The following is a 20063-nucleotide window of genomic DNA, read 5'->3' as shown; positions in this document are numbered from 1 at the left end:
ATATTTCGTTAATAAAATATTAAGCATTAAAGTGAGTATATTGTATCTCATTGTCAGACATATGTTATCAGTAATCATTATACCAAATAACAGGTCTCATTATAAATATTTATTTATTTGTATTAATACACGTTGCACGTAATATGTACACAATAAAGTCAGCGTCGAATTAATTTTCTCTCAAGTTATGGCTGTACAATGGAATGGCGAGATAAAGTTAGCATCGCGTGTAATACTTTACAGGCCATATAATAAAAGACAGAAAGGACTTTACGGTACCTATGAATAGTTTCACTCACGTGAATGAAACATATATTTTTTTTAAATGGTTTGGATTTTCCCGATAATTGTTGAATCCCGATGGATCGAAGTAAAATATATACATATTACTGTTATAGAAAATAATATTTCCTAATTAATTACTGTTATTATTAATCTTTAAATAATATAATTGACTTGAAATGAGCATAAAATACGACTGTTGATTTTCTACATATTTTACATATCTTAAACGTTTACTATGCGAGATGATCCTGTGTATACTAAGGAATTAAGTAGCAGCTTTGGCAGTTTAAAAAAATTATGAATATCCTTTCAACTATATTAGGTAGTGAATCAAGCTTTGAGATTTTAGTGCAGTAGAAATTGATTTATATATTGTTTAACATTACGTAAAGTCAAGTATTAAAACTATAATTTTCCTTTGGAACTCTTACATAACAATATATCAAAGTATGTGTCATTAAACCCTTCATAGCCTATATCTCTTTTTAGTGGGTATATTTTGTATATTTTTTACAAGGTACATAGCAGTTGCTATAAAACATAAATACATAGCCACTCTTTTAATAATTAGAAATATAGCAACATATTTATACCCATGAACACCCCATCATAATGTAACACACATACCTACAAACTTTTAAGATGATAAGCATTCAATGGCCTTGAAGAATAACAAACCAGGTTGAAGTTGAATGAAATACTGGAAGCGTTGACAATTAAACAACTAAATAACTTTTCTCCTTCGATTTGAAGCCGTACACGAGAATTCTGTACACTGAGTAGTAACATAATATGCCTAGAAAAAAAGAAATTCTAATATTTAGCTGGTTTTCGAGACTCCAATATCACTATCATGACTACTGGAAGCTTTTGACTTTCTTTCAGGATCCATGGCAATCGAAATGAACTCTTCAGAAATTTTCTTATCTAATCCCGTGTATGTTTGAGCTAAATCTACTTGGTCTTCTCCTATGGAGGACATTCTCTTTGGATGTTCCGCCTTTCCATCATTATTATGTCTCTTTCTTTCTATCGTGTCTTCGTGTTCCACACTCGGATGGCGCCTGTGCTTTGGTCGAATCTGCATTCAAATATTATTATCACATATCATCGAACATGGTATAAAATAATCACTCTGTAAATGATTTAAATAACAGTTTTAATGAAATACTGCAGGTCTTTGATGAACATCTTATAGTTGTGTTATCTCATAAAAGTGTTTAGTCGAAAATAAGAAGTTTACCATTTGTGATGGAGGACGTCCACCATATGCCATGTGTGGAAGCACAGGAACAGCACCATAAGGGGGAGCAGTTATTGGCATGGGTCCAGCAGGCATGAATCCTCCAGGAAACTTAGCAGGAGCACCGGGTATTCCGTAAGGTGCCTGCAACAAATAAACATATGTTATTGCTGTTCAAACAGCATTCTCTTCAACTGACGTGTTGAAAAATATTTGTCCAAAAATATTTGTTCAAGCATCATCCTTTTCAATTGACGCATTCAAGAATATTTGTCGATCATAAAAGAGAACTCGATTCAACAAATCTTTTTATTTTGGCGTGTGTGAGCGCTTTATCAGCTAATGTACACTATGTAACGAGCTGAGTAAACTTATGGCACCATATGGCAAAACGAACCGTTATTTACCGGGAAGACCATTTGGCATTTTAAGTTTCTTCGTGAAGCATCGCGAGGACCGCAAGAAAATGTCTGTATTAGTCGCGTTTTTACGCTTAACGGTGCTATTTTGTTTTGTATTACCTCATTATGAGTCACAAATTGAATTCATGAATTGTGTCTTTTGGAATCAGGTTTGAATAGAAGAAGAAAAAAGTAAATTGTAGCTTTCTGAAGATGGCATATACTTGGATGTAACGTAGATTTTTTAACTTGGAACGACTTCAACTTGTACCTACATAATTAGAAAAACATTATGCTATCACTACGATCCGCTGGTCCGAGGGTTAGGAGGAAATCGAGCGTACATATAGGCCCAGCGGAGCTTATCCTGGTGACCCAGAAACACCTGCACAACCGAGAGCTCGTGCATCTCCGAAATGTAGGCACAGAAATCGCCTGGAGCAGCCATTCGACGAGAGTTTCTCTTGATGCCCGCCGTCTGAACTTTCTAGCTCGCGTGTCACTGACCTATCCCTACCTCCTTTTGCGAGAGGTCGAGTCAAAGGAAGGGTTTCGTCTCACCTGAATGATCGGGTGCATCGGTAGCATCGGCTGCACCACGTAAATTGGCTGGCTCTTTGGCACGTGGCTTTGAGCCGTGACCCACTGATGCACCATGTTGCGGGTCTTTAGTCGACCGTCGACGTTTCCATCTTCGCCGTTGCTCGTCCTAAGACACCCGCATAATTTCGGGGTCAAGGTCAGACAGCTGTAGCCAGAAACTAACAGTTCAGCGACGCTGGTCACCAGTAGCCCGATGCTAGCCAGTAGACCTCCCCAGTCACTCTCTCGATCTACGTCTTCATCTTCACCCTGTAACAGGAGCAAGATAACGCGTGAAATTTACTTTGAAATCTGCCCTGACCGCGTTTTGGTATCGGAAACTTTCTCTGCTGGTTAAACGGTTTTATCGGCCCTCTTTTGGCCAGTCCTCCTGTGGAACTCACCAATACGCAACCAGCAGACGGGAACAGAGGTACGAAAAACGAAACGGGGCCAACATTGTTACCGGCTAATTGGAGTATATGTATCGCGATTAACGACTTTTTCACTGGCATGGGAGTCATCGGCGAACGCTTTGTACATTTCAAATAAAATAAGAAGAGTTATAATAATGTACAACATCGTATGTAAAATTACTTTTAAAAGAAATTATTCGACGGATTTCTAATATCGCAATCTCGATACTTAATATTTATATCGCATAATAAATTTCACTACTGAAAAGGTATGAAATAAAAAAGAAAGTGTTGGCAAATAACTGTTGGTTGCATCGAGATTCGAATATCGATAAAGAAGAGGGTGAAAGTACGGAACAATACGTACCGGAACAGTGAGCAAGGTCACTTCCGGTGTCCTCTGCGAGTCCCTAACGATGGCGGTCAAGGCTGTGATCGTGGCCATGTTCGAAAGGGCAAGGGCGATCAGACTGGCCGCAAGGTGAGCAGTCGAAAAGCTGGAATTCCTTTTGCTCGACGACGTCGCTAGCGTAGCGACGACACCCAACGCTCCGGCGACAAGGGCACCCATGCCTGCCCATAGTCCTGCACCGGTACCTCCCAACGAGGCGCCGTGTACCAACACCAGGATACCAAATACTATAAGAACTATACCTGCAAACAAAAATTAAAAAATAAAAAAAAAAAAAAAACACCAACTCTGAGTACCATCATCTTGTGGAAATTGACCTTCTTTTTGAATTTTTTTCCAAATAACTTTTCTTTCTATTTGCCATGCCAGGGTGATTCTTTACGGATTGCAATCCACGGAATGAGTTACACAAGTACTATAACTTTCTAAGTGCAATGTTTTCACTTTTACGCTGATTTCTCGCCACTTTAGAGAAATATCTGCTCGGTGGTCATGGCATGGAAATTCACTGATTCTTCATTTACAGAAATCTACGACAATCAAAGTACTATGTGAAAGTAGAAACCAGTTAGCGCTGGAATGAACCATTGGTAGGATACTTATTGAAGTTAACAGAAATCTGAGAAAAATTGTGATTTCTTAAGGAAACAGATTATCATTATGCAAAAGATCGTTAAGATCCGAAGGTACCATTTCAGGGACAGTCCTTGTAAGAACAAGGAAGAATGAATTTAATTTAAATAATCACTATCCAAAAAAACATGCTTTGAATTAAACTGAAATTTTCTTCTTTTTTTTTTACTTGGGACTCGATCGTATGACAAACATGTTTATCATGAAATGTGATGATATTAATTGGATTAACTCTTGACCAAACAGGTTTCCGTGTTCGCTACCAACAGACGACCAATTTCGCAACAAGTTTCAACTATCGTAAATTTATTTTCATTCATATGTCGTGTATAAAATGACATTTACCTAAAGGTCAAATCAATTGTTGTATACGTATTATCAGTGTTTCATAGTAGAGTAACAGTTATTTTATAATAGTTTTACGTTATGAAATGATGAAAGGCTTACCAAGTAGCAATTGCCCGCAGGAGGTGAACATAAGAATGTTCAGCTCATCTTTCGCCTCTGAAGCCCTAAGTTTCTCTCGATCCTCGTACTGTTGCTGCGTGTGCGGTTGGTGCTGTTGTTGTCGTTGTTGTTTCTCACTTATCAGAATCTCCTTCGAGTGTTTCGATTCCAGGCAACTCTCCGGTTTCGAATCGGACGCGGTCGAATCCTTCGAGTTCTTCGAATTACTCGAATCCTGACTTCTGACCGTCGAGTCAAGAGTAATCGTAGCAGTCTCCATGCTTCTTTATTCAATGATCTATTACGTTTTCATACATCACACTTTACACACCCCTCTTCCTTCTCGATCCAACGACGTTTTGTATATCATGAATGTTACTTAAACGCGATCCTCTTCTGTTTCATTAATCTTCTAAGCCACTGCGAAGCTATTATCTACTTCAAAATTTTTACGTCAAAATTCACTTTTTCCAATCTGCTTGCTATTCCTTTTATCGATTATACGACGCACTTATCAAAGGTTTCAGTTTATTAAAATTAGTGGATGATTTTTATGGAAGATTTAAGATTAGTTTTCAGCGATTTCTTCTGAATAATAATCTGTAAACAAGAAATAATTGCGTTAAAGCGCGTTTGTCCCGCGCTTATCGATGGGTCGTAATTAAAATGATTTAGCAGTAATCGCGTTAAGGTTTTGGCAAAGGAAAGTCGTGTTACGGTAAAAAGAATCGTGCTGACACGCGCATCTTGTTCGAACATTAAATCGTAGAAAAGTACAGTTTGTTCTTTCAGAATGTCTCTGGAATGTCCGGAAAAGAAGGACGAGTTCGTGTTATTTCAAGGTCGCTGCACATTGTGAACCAAAAAATTTTTACAAACTAGTCAGAATTATGCAGCCAAGTGATTAGAACTGATATACGAGAATATCATAGTATGGAAATTAAAGCAAGATGTTGAATTATAATCGAGAAAAATTAAATGAAACAATTGAAAAATTATGATTGAACTGACAAATTAAAGGTTAAAGTTTAATAAAAACGATCGCCTAAAGATTTCATTAATATTCTTAATTATTCTTAATTATTCTTCATTATTCTTCATTAGAATAAACGACGAATGAATAAATCATCTAACAGCTCGGTACTCTCCTTGATACATATGCCCCAAGTGTCACGTTTATGTCATCAAATCATGTCATGTCATATTTTCTATGTTTCAAAATCGTTTGACATGCAACTGCTACAATTGGCAACGAATGATTGGTCCCTCTTCTACTTGGAATCTAATTGGAACGTGTTAATTAAACTTATCTTACAATCATCAAGGATGATAAGCGTATCTGGGTTAAGCATTACGATTCAATTCCTCAGTCTGCTCTTATAAACATTTCCCGTAAATCTTACATTTCTCGCGGCGTGTAACGCGTTAAAATCATCTAGAAATGATCGTGAAGCCTAACAAGCTTCGCAGATTTTCACGGTAGATGAATCTAGCGTGTACGGTAAATTTCTGACCGGAAAAGAATCTCTGTGCAAGTTGAAAAAGAATATCGCGATGAATTACCTCGAACAAACGAGGAGCAGCGGTACTCTTTTATAAACAGTAGGGGGTAGGACCTCCAGAGCCGTTCATTTTTCGCGTAAATTTATATTTTCTAAAAAATCTATAATCTAAGGTGATCGTACTTGGTTGAAAGACTTTCAGGATAGGTAAAGGAACCACGAGAAATTGTAGCGAAGAGCGTGGAAGGATCGCGAATAAACATACCTCAGCAGGTCAACGTTGTTGCCTGTCACTATTCTTCCGTGTGATTATCACATAGCTAACTTCTACCAGACGTGCACTTCACCGATGATGGAATGTCACTCACTGTGTTACGTGGTTGATCGAAACACGGTTAGAGAAAGAGAAAGAGAGAAAGAAAAATGGGAAAAGAGAAATTTCGTTTCTCGAGAATTCTCAAAGTTCAGGTACGACCGGCTGTTCGTACACCCGATCAGTGACTGAAGTCTTCCGAGCGGTACAGGTTGCGACTACTCTCCTCAGGCAGGGCCTTTCTCCGTCTCTCTTTCTTTGCATCAGCCGAATAGCCCCTATTCTCTTTCTATTCTATCATTGCCGAGAAGGAGCTACGATATTAAATTACGTCGAATGCTTGATTAACCTTTTCCCGTCAACACCGAAAATTATCCATACCATCCATAAGCTAACAAGAAACGAGTCAAGGCTACCAAAATTAATACAGAAAAATTGAGAAGATCAATTTTGTTGATACAAAGTGAAAAGTGAAATTTCACTTTACTTTCACTACTCATCAATCTATTTATGTAAAATAATAACCGATACGCTTCTAATGATTATAATTTCCAAAAGTATCACGAGACATTTTAATAAAATAGTTTCATATTTTTTTATATGTTCCAAGGGTAATTAATCGAAGTGGAAGTATTAAAATGAATAAAAGTTATTTAAGCGAATGTGCCTAAGGGAAATGTGCAGAGACAACGTTGCATTTATAACACTAGATATCGTAAGGAAGAATTCTATCAGTCGGAAAAATTGATTTTTGATTGATCAATTACGTTTAAGGGCGATCCTGGTATTTTCTCACCCTTCGGACTGCTTCGAATAAGAGTACGGTGAACTCTAAATCGCACGTGCACTCGGAATCAACGTTCCCATCCGTGTGCATTCGTGTGCATAAGGATCGCAATGGTGCATAAGCGAACCCATAAGCAAGCATCTACATATATGTATAATAAAATACCGTAAGACGAGCGCGTTATACGGAAACACAGGCTTTACAAGGCTCTTATTGACCATTCAAATGAACGATAATGCTCACAGATTATGTTACTTCTATTTATTTATTTGTATCGTATCAAAGAATGAATCTATAACTTTCTAAACTGAAACATAAATCAATGTAGTAGTATTATTATATTTAATTGATACGAATAATTTCTTATAAAAATTAATAATAATGTAAAAGAAAGATCAAGAAATAAATATTACGTATAAATTTTCTCATAACAAAATTGTATTCAATTTAATCAAAACCATCTTCCTAATTATACGTTTCACTTCCTACAACGATACCTGCTCGACGTGGTGGATCATTTTTCAAAAAAATAATAGCGAAAAGTAAACAGGAAGTATCGTATAAAATTCAATTAATCTCTTTTATTTGATATTATAAAGAAAGTTCGGATTGTTTCACAGTGCTTTGAAATTCTTCGAAAGCAACCAAGTACCTAATGATGATAGAATACACCGCGCGTTGATCATAGTTAACAGCTACGCTGTTAATTGCAATCGCGATATCATCGGTCGGAGGATCATAATTCTAATTAGCATTATGAAAAATAAGAAATTGTTGGAATAACTTTGGCAAATAGTACGTCGTGTTGCGATGGAAGCAAGAGCAAAGTATTCGTACATGGCCTTCCAGAGGTTTCTTCGGCCTTTCTAAAGCGACCTCAAGGAAAAGCCAAACGACCAATAAGTAATACTTCTTCTTACTGATAAAAAAAAAAAAAGGAAAGAAAAACAACCCTTGCTTCCTTTTATTTCCAGAGGTTGAAATTAGTACGAGAAACACAATGACACGTTGAAACTTATGTTGTGCAGGCCTCTAAAAGGAATGCAATGCCGATGGAAAAGGTCAGGTTATTGTATCCGTGCAGATTGTTTCTCCGGCAAGGTACAGACTGCCAGCTACAGAATTCTATTGCGATTTCTATACGTGACCGTCTCCCTGATTTCCCACGATGTATGTACTTACATACGTATACATACGTTTTCTAACTTTCCTCGGTATCCAGCTAAAAGATGAATTCGCAAAAAGTGGCCAACCAATGCACAACTTTCACCAGTGTCCTCGTAATCGATGCACAATTCAGGTGTTTAGTAAACGAATGCATCGTTAATCGAAACTGGTGGTCAGATTTCAACCCCCAACGATCATCTATCGCGATCTATCATAATCTCCTAATGATCTCGAGGATCCATTGGAACATTAAGAAGCACGGGTTAATGTGATTCCACGCGGAAATCGTAAAACGTTAGCGGAATTAACGTGAATTTCTGTAAGACAAACCGCGAAACGTGCAACACCATCGAGTTCCGGTGCAATTATGCACGCTTGCAAAATTTTAATTAACATAATGGCTGGCATACGAAACGCCGAGGCGATCAAGTAATTATCTCGTCCAAGATAAAAATGGATTTTAATTTTTCACATTTTTCCTTCTCGTCCTGCTAGCTTTTCCAACTTGCCGAGGATAAAGTAAGAAAATCGAAGGGAAACCAAGGGTTATCGACACCGAGCTGATCGAAGCTGATCGAAGCTGATCGAAAGGAACGAAATTGATCTCTGATTATAGTCCGGATATTATCCGCTGCAAGTGTAATGGACCGACACTGTTACACGTTAAAAGTAAATTGACTCCGCTTTACTTTTACTTTCGTTCTCGACTCGCTAGTTCAACAGTCTGCTTTCGACTTTCTTAGAATTAGAATCATAATCATCTGGAATCGTCAATTTCCTTTATCACTTTACGCGACAAAATGTCTCTGTTTGTGAGAGATTTTTCATTTTCAATGTCGCGGTGAAATGAAATTCGTTCCTGTCAAATTTATACTTTTTCTACAATCTCAAATATCTATTTATTATTCTACAATAAATCATAGTAGCGTTTGAATCTTTTCTCGTTGTCGATCACGACCTGCATTTGTATAGGAAATGTATATAGGAAAATGTTGAAGAGATTAGAAAGCCGATCATTTTTCCAAATGCAAATATCTAATTTTTCATCGTCTTTTTAAACGAACTTTGCGACGGATGAATGAAAAATAAATAGCACGTAAATGGATTAATCTAAAAACGTAACCGAACGAAACGTTGAATTCTGAATGGGTTCGGCGCGATAAGATGTGATAAAATGCGATATCATTCGAGCGGAAAGAGGAAAAGCAATGTAGCCTTGTTCGAAACAGTAATGGTCTATTTTTTTCTTTCTCTTATTCACGAATGAAAATGTCCGTAACAGACTTGACGAGATAGATAAAACGAGAAGATTAATTCCGTAACCGGCACACTTCGCGTACGTTTGATTTTACTCGTTTTAGAGAAGTTTCTTAGCGCTAAAGGAAATCATTAGTCTCGAATTCCTGCATTATTTAGTTTCATCGTTATTTTATACTTAACGATTCCTTATCTGACCCTAATTCGCCGTGTATACACGTACCATCTTACTTATTACTTATTACTGCATTGAATGGCCTGATATTCGCAATTTCATTATTTAACACTGCTGCTTTCCTACTGTAAGTAGATCTTGAAAGTATAATAATTGTAACACATCTATTGTGATCGTATTCGTGAATGCAATACTTTTAGGAAAAAAAATATAATATCCTCTTATTAGTTTTTGGTAAATTATTATCTGAATGAAAGGGTTACGAATTTGAAGAAAACAATAGAAATGAATAAAATTGTTAACGACTTTCTCCCCAACGCTTACAATTTCATTAATCCATTAGCAATTTGAAAGTAAATGGCAGAAATTAGTGGGCATTAGTATGCAATAGTTAGAAGAAAACGGTGCTAACGTGCGGAGGCTCAAGTGCAACCACCTTGCATGTTATGAATAACACCGGTTGCTGCATCGGCATCGGCATCGATAAAACTCTACGCATCTTCCTTTGTAAATGACTATCCGGTTGCAACACAATGAAAGCTCCGTTGCGAAATATAGTTGTTGTACAGAGTGAAAATACCCGGACACAGAGATCACAGATCCACTTAGTTTAATGCGAATCGTGGGCATCCAGTGGACATTGCGATGCACGTGAGAATGCGAATACCTCTCGTTTCGCAATAGGACAATTTAATTAAATCGAAGACGAAACGTTTTTATACAAATCGGAGGCGTAAGGAACAATTGAGAAAATCATGCAATCGAAATGTTGCAATTCAATGAATTTAGAATAGATGTTATTAGGATTGTTACATAGATTGGAAGGAGAGCCAGGGACAGGAAGAATAAGAAAATATCAGATTTGGGCCTTATTGACCCATAAAAGATGCAACTTTCCCTGTACTAACGATAAAACCAAACGCTATGTACTTTAACTTTCACGTATTTCGAGCCCTTTATTATGGAAATTGCAGTACATGGCAAAGATGCACAATGTCTCAGATGACATCCTAAAGGATGACAGACTATACTTCCTTAGGCAATATGAGACTTTCTCTCTTAAAGCATCATCTTTCGGGGTCAAATAGGAAATACCATGCACCTATACGGTACGTAACTGAAAACTGACATTCTAATATTTAAAATCAAGTCACACATAATATAATAGATGATTTCCTCGGGTAGCCGGATCGTATCGCACAATAATTATCCAACCTTGAATTTCCAGCATTCTAGCCAGTGAAACTAAAAACAGGTAACTAAAGTCATTAACCAAATAATGGTACCCTCTACTCAAATGGAAGATACGATCTTAAAATATCTAAGCGCTTCGCTTTCCAGAGATGCAACAGCCTTATTAACAACGATTCGCTTGAAAATTAGTGGAATTATAATTCAGATACCGAATACCGAATACCGAATTAGAATGGAAACTGTTAACAAAATTTTTATACTTTGCTGTAATAGAGTTTTAAAATAATCAGAGACAAGTATAATATTCTATTTACGCGAAGAATTACACAAGGAGTATATTAGAAAACGATGTAATAGATCGTTGATCTCGGGAACGTTTCGAGGAGAAGTCGTGCCATTTCCATAAAATCTTCGGCATTTCACGGGACTGCTTGTCCAGGAGGCAATAAGAGAGGAATGTTCATATTTACAAGATGAGATCAGAGTGTTTTCCTGCTCGACCAAGGCGATCTAGTCGTTTTACGAGACACGAAGAGAGGAGAGAAGATTCGAGGTAGAAAAGAGAAGGAGCAAGCGGCTCGTGCCTCGACCAAGGAAACATTTTCAACGGGACAACGTCTCCTTCGTCTTCTGCATTCTATGCTGTTTCCTCTGCAACTAAACACACTCGTCTTGCCGCGAAAGTAAATCGTCCCTGGTCATCGAGCTGTGATCCTCGCGTCGATTCGGAATCTTTCCTGCTTCGAATCGAGACGGTGAAATCATTCGAGAAATAGCTTTATGCTTAGTTAACTATTCAAGATTGTAACATTCAACGATGGAGAATATTTAATAGATAATAAAGAGGTTTCCTATTTACCCTTGGAGAGGCACAATTTTAAACCCTTAACCCTTTCGTTTAAAAATTCAATTATTCCGAAAGCTTCTTCGTTAAATCATGTAAGAGTGTTTACGACACGCGTGCAAGGCGAAAAGTAGCAGAACAATGCGCTTGAAAAGGTTACATGTAAATTAAAAGCGGTCAAGTAACGCGCGCGCGAAGGCAGCAGCGTTGCTGACGGCTGAAACGATGTCGAGAAGGTAAGGAGAGAAAAAAAAAAAAAGAAAAGAAGCGTTATGATGCAAAGTGTAACGGCAGGTAGAACGGCAGAAAAATTTGACCCGATAACCGCAAGAATATCAATGAGCCGATCGTATACTTCGGTTACAAATAGTCCATAAGATTGCGACACGCGTGAACGTAATTTCGGTTGCTCCTTCGCAATACAACTACTCGAGTCTACACCTGTGGAGTTATTAAAATCTCGCGTACACGGTATAAAATGCTATATCGATCGGTGAAAAAAAAAAAAAAAAAAAAAAAAGTCATCCAAGTTATGATGCCCCGACCTCCTTTGCACGGTCTCCATGCAAGACTGGCTACATGCATTTTTCGTTCTTCCATCAAACAAATTACTGCTACGGAATGCTGACACCCTTGTATCGTGAGAAATAACGAGTTTCGAGTCAAGTGAGTTCTACATTACACAGGTGAGACTCAAGTATAGAGGTGAATGCCGAAAAATAAAAAGGACTGACTGCACGTTCTTCAGCTAATGATACAGGGGCTCTAACCGATGAGAAATGGCTTTATCGTGTACTTGCGATTCCAACCTGTGAAATATCGAGCGATAAGTTACGTTAGATAGGTGTTCTATCGTGAAACATCGGTATTCCTTTCACTAAAGTGGTTCTCAATCGATCGTGGAAAAGAACATGTAATTGAGAATATGTAATCGCTGAGAAACTCTTCTTTTTTCTCTACGTTTGGGAACCTGGTCTAAAGATATGCTATTATTATCATGCAATCCACCTGTACGCGCACTTTTTCAATGCATGGAATGCGAGCGACAGTACAAGTGATAAAACCATGCTGAATTCACTTACCGTTCAAACGGCGTTGTTTTTCCTCCAGAATAATTTCTCCCAGGTAGCAGACGTTCTTCCGTGCGAAGGATACACCAATCTCATTTACCGTCCTCATGTTTGTATCATAGATACTGTTTACAGAAAGAAAACGTTGTTATAGAAAAATATTAAGAAACATACTTTTGAACAAACCATATTTATATCTTTTTACACTTGCCATTTTTTCCAACTAGAGTTTAGGTTCTCCGATTTATAACATACAATAGATCTTAAGCCAGTATCGTTTCCCAAAACTAGTATCGGTTTGTTACGAACCCTACTTCCTGTTGATGATTCCATGTCTTTATATACAATTGTTGCTTCGATATCTTGTTCAAATTCGACGTGGACCAAAAATAATCTTTCGAAAGTAAATTAATCATTAATATATAGAAAAATATCTGTTATAGGATACATGGTTCTCACCTGTGATACAATCCAGAATTATTTGTAATTAACTTTAGGCAACCACCTCCCTCAAAAGAAAATTCATTACAAAATTCAAAGCAATTTATATCTGGTACAGGTGTTTTAGTTTGGATGTCTACGTTCTTCTCAAATATTCGGATAATATTATTTTTCGTTTCGTATATGTATTCTACAGATTTCTTTCTTGCACATTCGTTTCTATCATCTTCACTTTTTGCTTCCTCAGGTTGAGGAAATAGTGTGAATTTCAAATTCGGCATAGGTACAGAAATCTGAGGCTTTTGTAGAGACAAGTTATAGAACGGTTTTTCTTCTAATGTATTTAATTTGTCTTCTACGAGACGCCGGTACATTTGTATCTGTGAAATTTTTATTACATTAAAACTGAGCTATTACTTAGAAAACATATTTGATTATAATTATTATACTTACCTCACCGCAACGGTAATACGAGCTTCCTCTTCCATGACAGAATGACGATTTAAATACTTCATCCTCGTAAATGGGTACATGGACGTACAAATAAGGAAATAATTGTGCCCAAAATAAATTTTCTAATTCTAGAAATGTTTTGGGTCCAAAAAATTCGTGAGTCCAACCTTGGCCAAATATGGCAACCGAAAGTCCCTCTTGTCGTATCTTTTCTAAAGCCTGTAATTTATAATACCACTGTCACTGCTAAATTGTTTTAAAAAATATCCAAAAGTAAACTTTTATAATTACATATGCCGAGTTAAAACCTCCACCACCAGGACAGCCTCTACCCCAAACATCCAAACCCACATAAATATTTTTCACACTTCTCTTATGATTCTTTGCAAGTGTGTAACTGTTTTGCAACTTAGACTTGGTCCAATTGTAATTCAGATAAATGCCGTCACAATTTAAGAAGAATTCGCTGAAATGTTAAACGCATATTATAAACAAAAACTAATATGAAACTTTTAACGATATTGATTGCGAATATATCTTACATATTTTGATCGTTAAGTTCATTCTGCCAGCTTAATTTTCCTTCATTGGTTACACTGTCATACCAAATAATTTCAGAATTTTTCACAGCATCATGAATATTTTCTGTTAGGTATTTCACGAAATAAATAAGATTATTAATCTGTTCGTTTTTAATTGCATTTTCAACATTCAACAACCAGCCATCAAACTTATAAAACCTTGCAACGAGAACGAGAGCGTCTGCAAACTTTTTTGCTTCCTCTTGTGACTCAAGTATTACATCCCAAATACCTTCTCTTTCGGTAATCACAGTACCAAGAACTCTGACACCGTGCTCGTGTGCTGCATTAATCCATCCAAATGGTGGTATAGTTATAAAATAATGACTAAAGTATACAAATGTATCTATACCGCTCCAGTGATAAAATAGATAAGAATTGTAAGAATTCGACCCATCTATAAATCTGAAAAAGATATTCTATGACACAGAAAATTAAATATTATACATAATAATTCTAATAAACGTTACCTGTCTTCGAGGTAACCACCTTTCATATCATGACACAGTAAAGTTCTTGGTTGTTCCTGTCTGTCCACTTTTGTCAGATTTAACGTTTCACCACTTATTTCAGAGCCTTGATAGACGTAATCAGTTGATTCTCTCAGTTCTTTGATTCGTGGCCACCGTTTCAAGTTACCCAAATTATCATAGAGCTCTTTTAAGTTAGCGAATGGTTTTGCTTCCATAACTTTCATTTCCACGACTTCCATGGCTCCCCTGATTTGCACTGTTCAACAGATAGCTCTGAAATAAATCATTTTCAAATAAATCATTTCTGTGCATAATGGTTACCCGTTTCCTATACTTCACCGGAAGAATTGGCACGATTCTAATGCATAAGATATTTATCATAACTGGCAACATTAGTTACAAACGGAACTTCCGTATCACTATTACATTAAAATTTATCAACATTATCCGCCAGCTGTTGATATGGATAATACAATAACAGTGTCAAGGTAGTTCCAGATTGTATTATCGTAGATACTGAGTAGGATTCATATTTGATAAGATAAAAATTAATTGCCGGACTATTTCACATAATTCTTAGATATTATACTTTGAGGATTAAATTTCCTTCTCAGCCTAAAATATGCAAGAATAAGAGAAACTAAGGGTATCGTAAGGTTTTTCTTTATTTAACATACAACCCTTTTTAAGAAGACAAGAGATCCCACGGGTACAAGACAGACACAACAATGTGTGGGATGACTGGAAGACGTACGAGATCAAATACGCAAATGTAAACGTAAAGAAAAGATGAATTGCCATGATGGTCCCGCGTGATCCCGTGATGATCCCGTGATGATCCCACATTTCATTCTGTTCTTTTTTTTACAATTTCGCGTCTCAGCTTTACTAAATTCACCGGGATTCTGTTTCCTATACGAAAACGAAAAGCACAATTAATTTGTATGACAATAAATTTAATCGTTGCACCGTCGTTTTAAACACCGTCCGATTACCTCCATTGTATATTTCCTAATCAAATAAGCGTTCGTACAAGTTTACAGTAATCTTGCAATAGGATCGTATTTCGTTTCCTTATGTATTGTAAAACTTTTAGACAAAGTTACCTTTATCACATTAGATCTCTACCTAACTATGCATTTAACTATAAACAATTAACTCGTCGTCGTGTAAGTATAATCATAATTTTTCAAGGTAACAAAAGGTATACAACCAACAACTAAATTTTTTCTCAAAATCATGCTTCGTGTCATTGAACGCTGCAATGTATCGTTACATGCAATTTAGGCTTCCTTTAGTTAAAAGGAAGTGTAGAAACTTTCCACCATCCACCTTGTTTAGCTTTTCTTATTTTTTCCTTGATATTCTCAAGATTGAAGGCAAACAGTAGATGGTTCCTTTCCTTATGCTTACTCTCAATGAAAGGAAGCCCGCATTGCACCCAACTGTACAGAACAAAGAGGTAAATTGTTACTGCATATCTACAAAAAGTGCATAACAAGTTGAAATGTTTTAATATCCTACTCCTAGATATAATTTATATGTATATTATATGCTTAAATAGGTACAATATTATCTCTTGATATTTGGTTCCTTGTGTAATGTGTATATATAGGTATATATGAATATAATAGTATGTATATATAATATATATGTATTAATTATATTGTGCATATTGATCCATATAATGTAAGATTTCTTTATCTCTGCTTTTGGTAGGGGCACACATACATATGGATTAGGGTAGTGATGAGCAACCCATGGCCTGAAACATCATCCAGGTGTATATTAATTTTTTTTTTTTTTTTTTATCAAAATATATCTATTTATTATGTACGTATATTATCTGTATTTCATTGCTTTCTTTGGCCAAAAACCAATTACCAGACGTATTCATCATCATCATCATTATCATCATCATCATCATCATGATCACCATCATCATCATCAACATTGATTAATAAATTAATAAAGAAAGTTTTATAAGATTATGGTAGTAATAGCCCATACAAATTATTGGGTTTACAATCCTGACCCATTGTAGAAAAAGGTTGCTCATCAGTAGATTAGATTACTATTCAAGTTTAAATTCAGGCATTGAGGTATACTACTGGTTTTTTAATTAACACGACTGCCATAGTGAAACTGATTATATGCATTACAGCACATTAGCACAGTATCTCATTATATCAAGTTTATGATACTAGTTATTGGTGACCACCATGGCAGTCAACCCTTTGCTTTGTAATATGACTTTGATACATGTTACAATGATCAATCTGCACACATGGGGAATCAGGAGTAAAGTTATTTTTCAGTTAACTTTGACACTTGCTATGTAATCCTTACTTTAGAGTGAACTACGCTAATCATTCTTTTAAAACTTTGATATTTTTTCATAATACAATGTAATTGTACGAAATGTTCGTCTAGTTTCTCGAATCATTTAATTATTTATTTGAAGATATAAATGTCGAGTAAATAAAAAGATTCAATCATGTAAATATATATAATGCTTTTCCTAAAGCTTATAACTGAGTCAATCTTTATTGCACACTGGGACTTTTATTAGATCCTTATGACAGCTTACCATTGTTAAAGCATTGTTGTCACTGAATCATCTTCCCCATTTGTCTATTTTGTAATAAATTTTCAGTCATCTCAAATTTTAATCAAATACATTTAAAGGTTAGGTAGTCTGCAACTGAAGAACACGTGGCGCGATTGGTGTCTAATCGTGACATTAAAAACAAAGTTCAAAATCTCATCTAATGTTACGAACTTCTTCTTACTTACTCGACCCTAATAAAACAAATTTAATTTCATCCTTAGCAAATATCTTAAATAATATCATCTTCATTGCAAAATGATGGAGTATAATTTGAATTTGCAATCCATACACAGTAAATTAATTTTGTATGGTTTTAGACTACTACAATAATCGTATACCTCATGAAATTCGTATACATTTTCTTTATCATTTTTAATATATAATATATATTACTGAAAGTATCCATAAACTTGACGAACAACTCGTACAGTTTCTTGTCGTTAAAGTACAAAAGATGTGATATTTACTTGACCCATAGGAGGTGAAGCAACATGATTATGAACAGGATATGACTAAGCTTCGACTAGAATATGACAAAGGATATGATGATATGAATATTACATCATCAGCTAAAAATATAGGATCAGTTTTCAACAAAGATGTAAAATTCTTCCAAGTATCTATAGTTTCATTTTCTTGATCCCTGATTATTAAAAATGATTCATCCACCTATTGCATCTGCCTATTGCACATGAAAAGCCAATAAAGAAAGAAATAATTTTATATTATAAACTGATCCTATACTTATCAGCCGCTATATGTTTACGAGCTTACATAAAATCGAGTACTATCAAGCTCCGTAATGTGGTTGCTGTTAAGCGGGTAGTTGATACACTTCCGATTCGCAGATCGGTTTTCTTCATACCCAAATTCATTAATTCGTACGTTATAGGCCGATGTCTACAGATTTATTCATTTACCGTTGTATCTTATCGTAGTATTCCTCGAAATGCATACAGAATATTGTTTGGTAAGCGAGAGAACTAATAACTTACGATGGCTGCCAGAAATATTCACCTATTTGAATTATATCAAACGTGTATCATTATGAGATAAATTGAAAAAATCAACTTAATCCTTGCACGACAGATGCAGAATCATTTTGACTCAGCTACAGGGATAAAACCCTGAAAAATGTAGAAAATTTATATTGTAAAGCTTAAGTAAAAAATAAAACTGTTCTCTGTATCAAATCTTCTTAAATATAACGTGAAAATATATTTTTAATTTTGTATATAATTCTACTTTCAAATCTGCATATAATAACGTATCATTCGTTCACCGCGTCAGTCTCCGAGCATTTATCCGTTTTCCAAGGATTAAAAGATTTGATTGTCTTTAGTATTTTCATATGAATTTTGTTAAAGTTTAAAATATAATAATGGGTATTTCGTATTACTGCCACACCTCTATCGGTAACACGAATAAAACGAAATGACACACAATTATAGGACATAGAGATTGATCGTTTCCAGCATCCATCGCTTGATAAATTAGTCCCATAGCTCCAAAACGTCTACAAATCTCGAGGGTAATAAATTACAGTCTGCTCGTACATCTTGAAAGAGCGTTCTAATTTTCAGTGGTTTCCTATCAATCACACTAAACAACCACTAAACTCAACATAAACTGATTTAACGCATTGATTGCCATAGTAAAAGCATTCAATTATGGTTTATGATATTTAGAATGTTCGTTCTTACACAACTTTCTTCTTTTCAAATTAAAAGTGCAACACCGATCAGCGACGATCCCCATGGCAGTCAACGTGTTAAAAGAATTTCAATTATTTCTAATTATCGTCTTAATATACATCACGCGTATTGTAATTCACATATGCTTGTTTTTCATACACTTTTTTAAAATGAAGAAAGCGTATGAAAAGAAAGCGTTCAAAGGACCCTAGTTATTACTCTTTGGTGTTTCAAATGAAAGGAAGAAAGCCTAAAAGTATAAGAAGGAAGAGTGTATAAATTTGACTAATTTTGACTAGTTTTGTAGAAAACTACAATTTATAATTAGAGCTTAGAAGTATTGACGCTTTGTTGATCGACATAAAAATAATTATGTCTGAAATTATATTCTATTCCTAGTATACAATTAATATATTGACGCGTTTCTTAAAATTAGCTTGTATAACATCTCTGTTCAAAATAAAAACAATTACATAAACTTACTAATATGGCCTTTATCTTCGTTGTCAACGTATTAATACGTTCTTTAAAATTAATTTACTAATACTCAATTATTATTATGTATACGTAGAAAATAAACTACAGCCTCTTTAGTTGATATCTCGTCGTTAAATACTTAGATTTTAAGCTACAAATAATACCGATACTGTGAATGAAAAATTACTGGATAAATAACTGTACAAAAATATGTATACTGATTGAAAAGTGGGTTCCCAAAATAGATGATATTCTCATTCTAAAGCTACGTTGTATTTATCCTTTTATGGATCTTACCGGCTGTCTACATTCTTTCATTTCAAACGTATAACTTAATTCATCGATGAATTAAGGAGCGTTATTATATCGATCAACAAGCAGTTACCGAGAAAATGAAAATAGGAAAGAATCTGCAGAAGGATTAAGCCGAAGTCGAAACGTGTCCGAGGAATTCATCCGTTATTATCGGATTCCTTAGAAGCTCTCGTCGATGCCTCGGTCCCTGGCAAGATTGAACACTTCAAAATCGCCGTCTGGTGCGTTCGGTATATCCGGTGAAACTGGTATCTCGGGTCGAAGGGCCACACAGTCGCGTGGCGAACACT

General features: G+C 35.7%; 1 protein-coding gene and 1 long non-coding RNA gene across 8 annotated transcripts; one reads left to right on the top strand and one right to left on the bottom strand.

Annotated features, from left to right (window-relative positions):
• Positions 1-94: 94 nt before the first annotated feature.
• LOC117610198 (cytosolic endo-beta-N-acetylglucosaminidase) lies at positions 95-19920 on the bottom strand. 7 transcript variants are annotated; one of them, XM_034337287.2, is made up of 11 exons: positions 17267-19920; positions 15672-16121; positions 15354-15588; positions 14674-14949; positions 14165-14608; positions 13914-14088; positions 13623-13841; positions 13188-13549; positions 12940-13122; positions 12741-12853; positions 4698-5019 (listed from the first exon to the last, which is right to left on the bottom strand). In XM_034337287.2, exons 4-11 carry the CDS (start codon positions 14913-14915, stop codon positions 4988-4990), a joined length of 1770 nt encoding a protein of 589 aa, XP_034193178.2. In that variant the 5' UTR covers positions 14916-14949; positions 15354-15588; positions 15672-16121; positions 17267-19920; the 3' UTR covers positions 4698-4987. The 7 variants fall into 7 exon arrangements, with proteins under 7 accessions (XP_034193183.1, XP_034193178.2, XP_034193180.2 ...); XM_034337289.2 differs by having other exon boundaries at positions 15357-15588; XM_034337290.2 differs by having other exon boundaries at positions 15431-15588.
• On the top strand, positions 9854-11925 carry LOC143306013 (uncharacterized). The gene is made up of 2 exons (XR_013063275.1): positions 9854-10729; positions 10849-11925. It is a non-coding gene; the product is annotated as an uncharacterized LOC143306013 (long non-coding RNA).
• Positions 19921-20063: the final 143 nt, after the last annotated feature.

Source organism: Osmia lignaria, chromosome 13, assembly GCF_051020975.1.
Source record: "Osmia lignaria lignaria isolate PbOS001 chromosome 13, iyOsmLign1, whole genome shotgun sequence".
Lineage (NCBI taxonomy): Eukaryota > Metazoa > Arthropoda > Insecta > Hymenoptera > Megachilidae > Osmia > Osmia lignaria.
Note: the sequence above shows the minus strand (reverse complement) of the source record. Positions and strands in the feature narration are given on the sequence as shown.

Excerpts from the sequence above, each read along its gene's own strand:
- LOC117610198 (XM_034337284.2), bottom strand. The coding sequence starts at position 14,915 with ATGGAAGTCGTGGAAATGAAAGTTATGGAAGCAAAACCATTCGCTAAC. Across the intron at positions 14,089-14,164 it reads GAACTTAACGATCAAAATAT|CGAATTCTTCTTAAATTGTG; the intron begins GTAAGATATATT and ends TTAACATTTCAG. Across the intron at positions 13,842-13,913 it reads GAGGTTTTAACTCGGCATAT|GCTTTAGAAAAGATACGACA; the intron begins GTAATTATAAAA and ends TATAAATTACAG.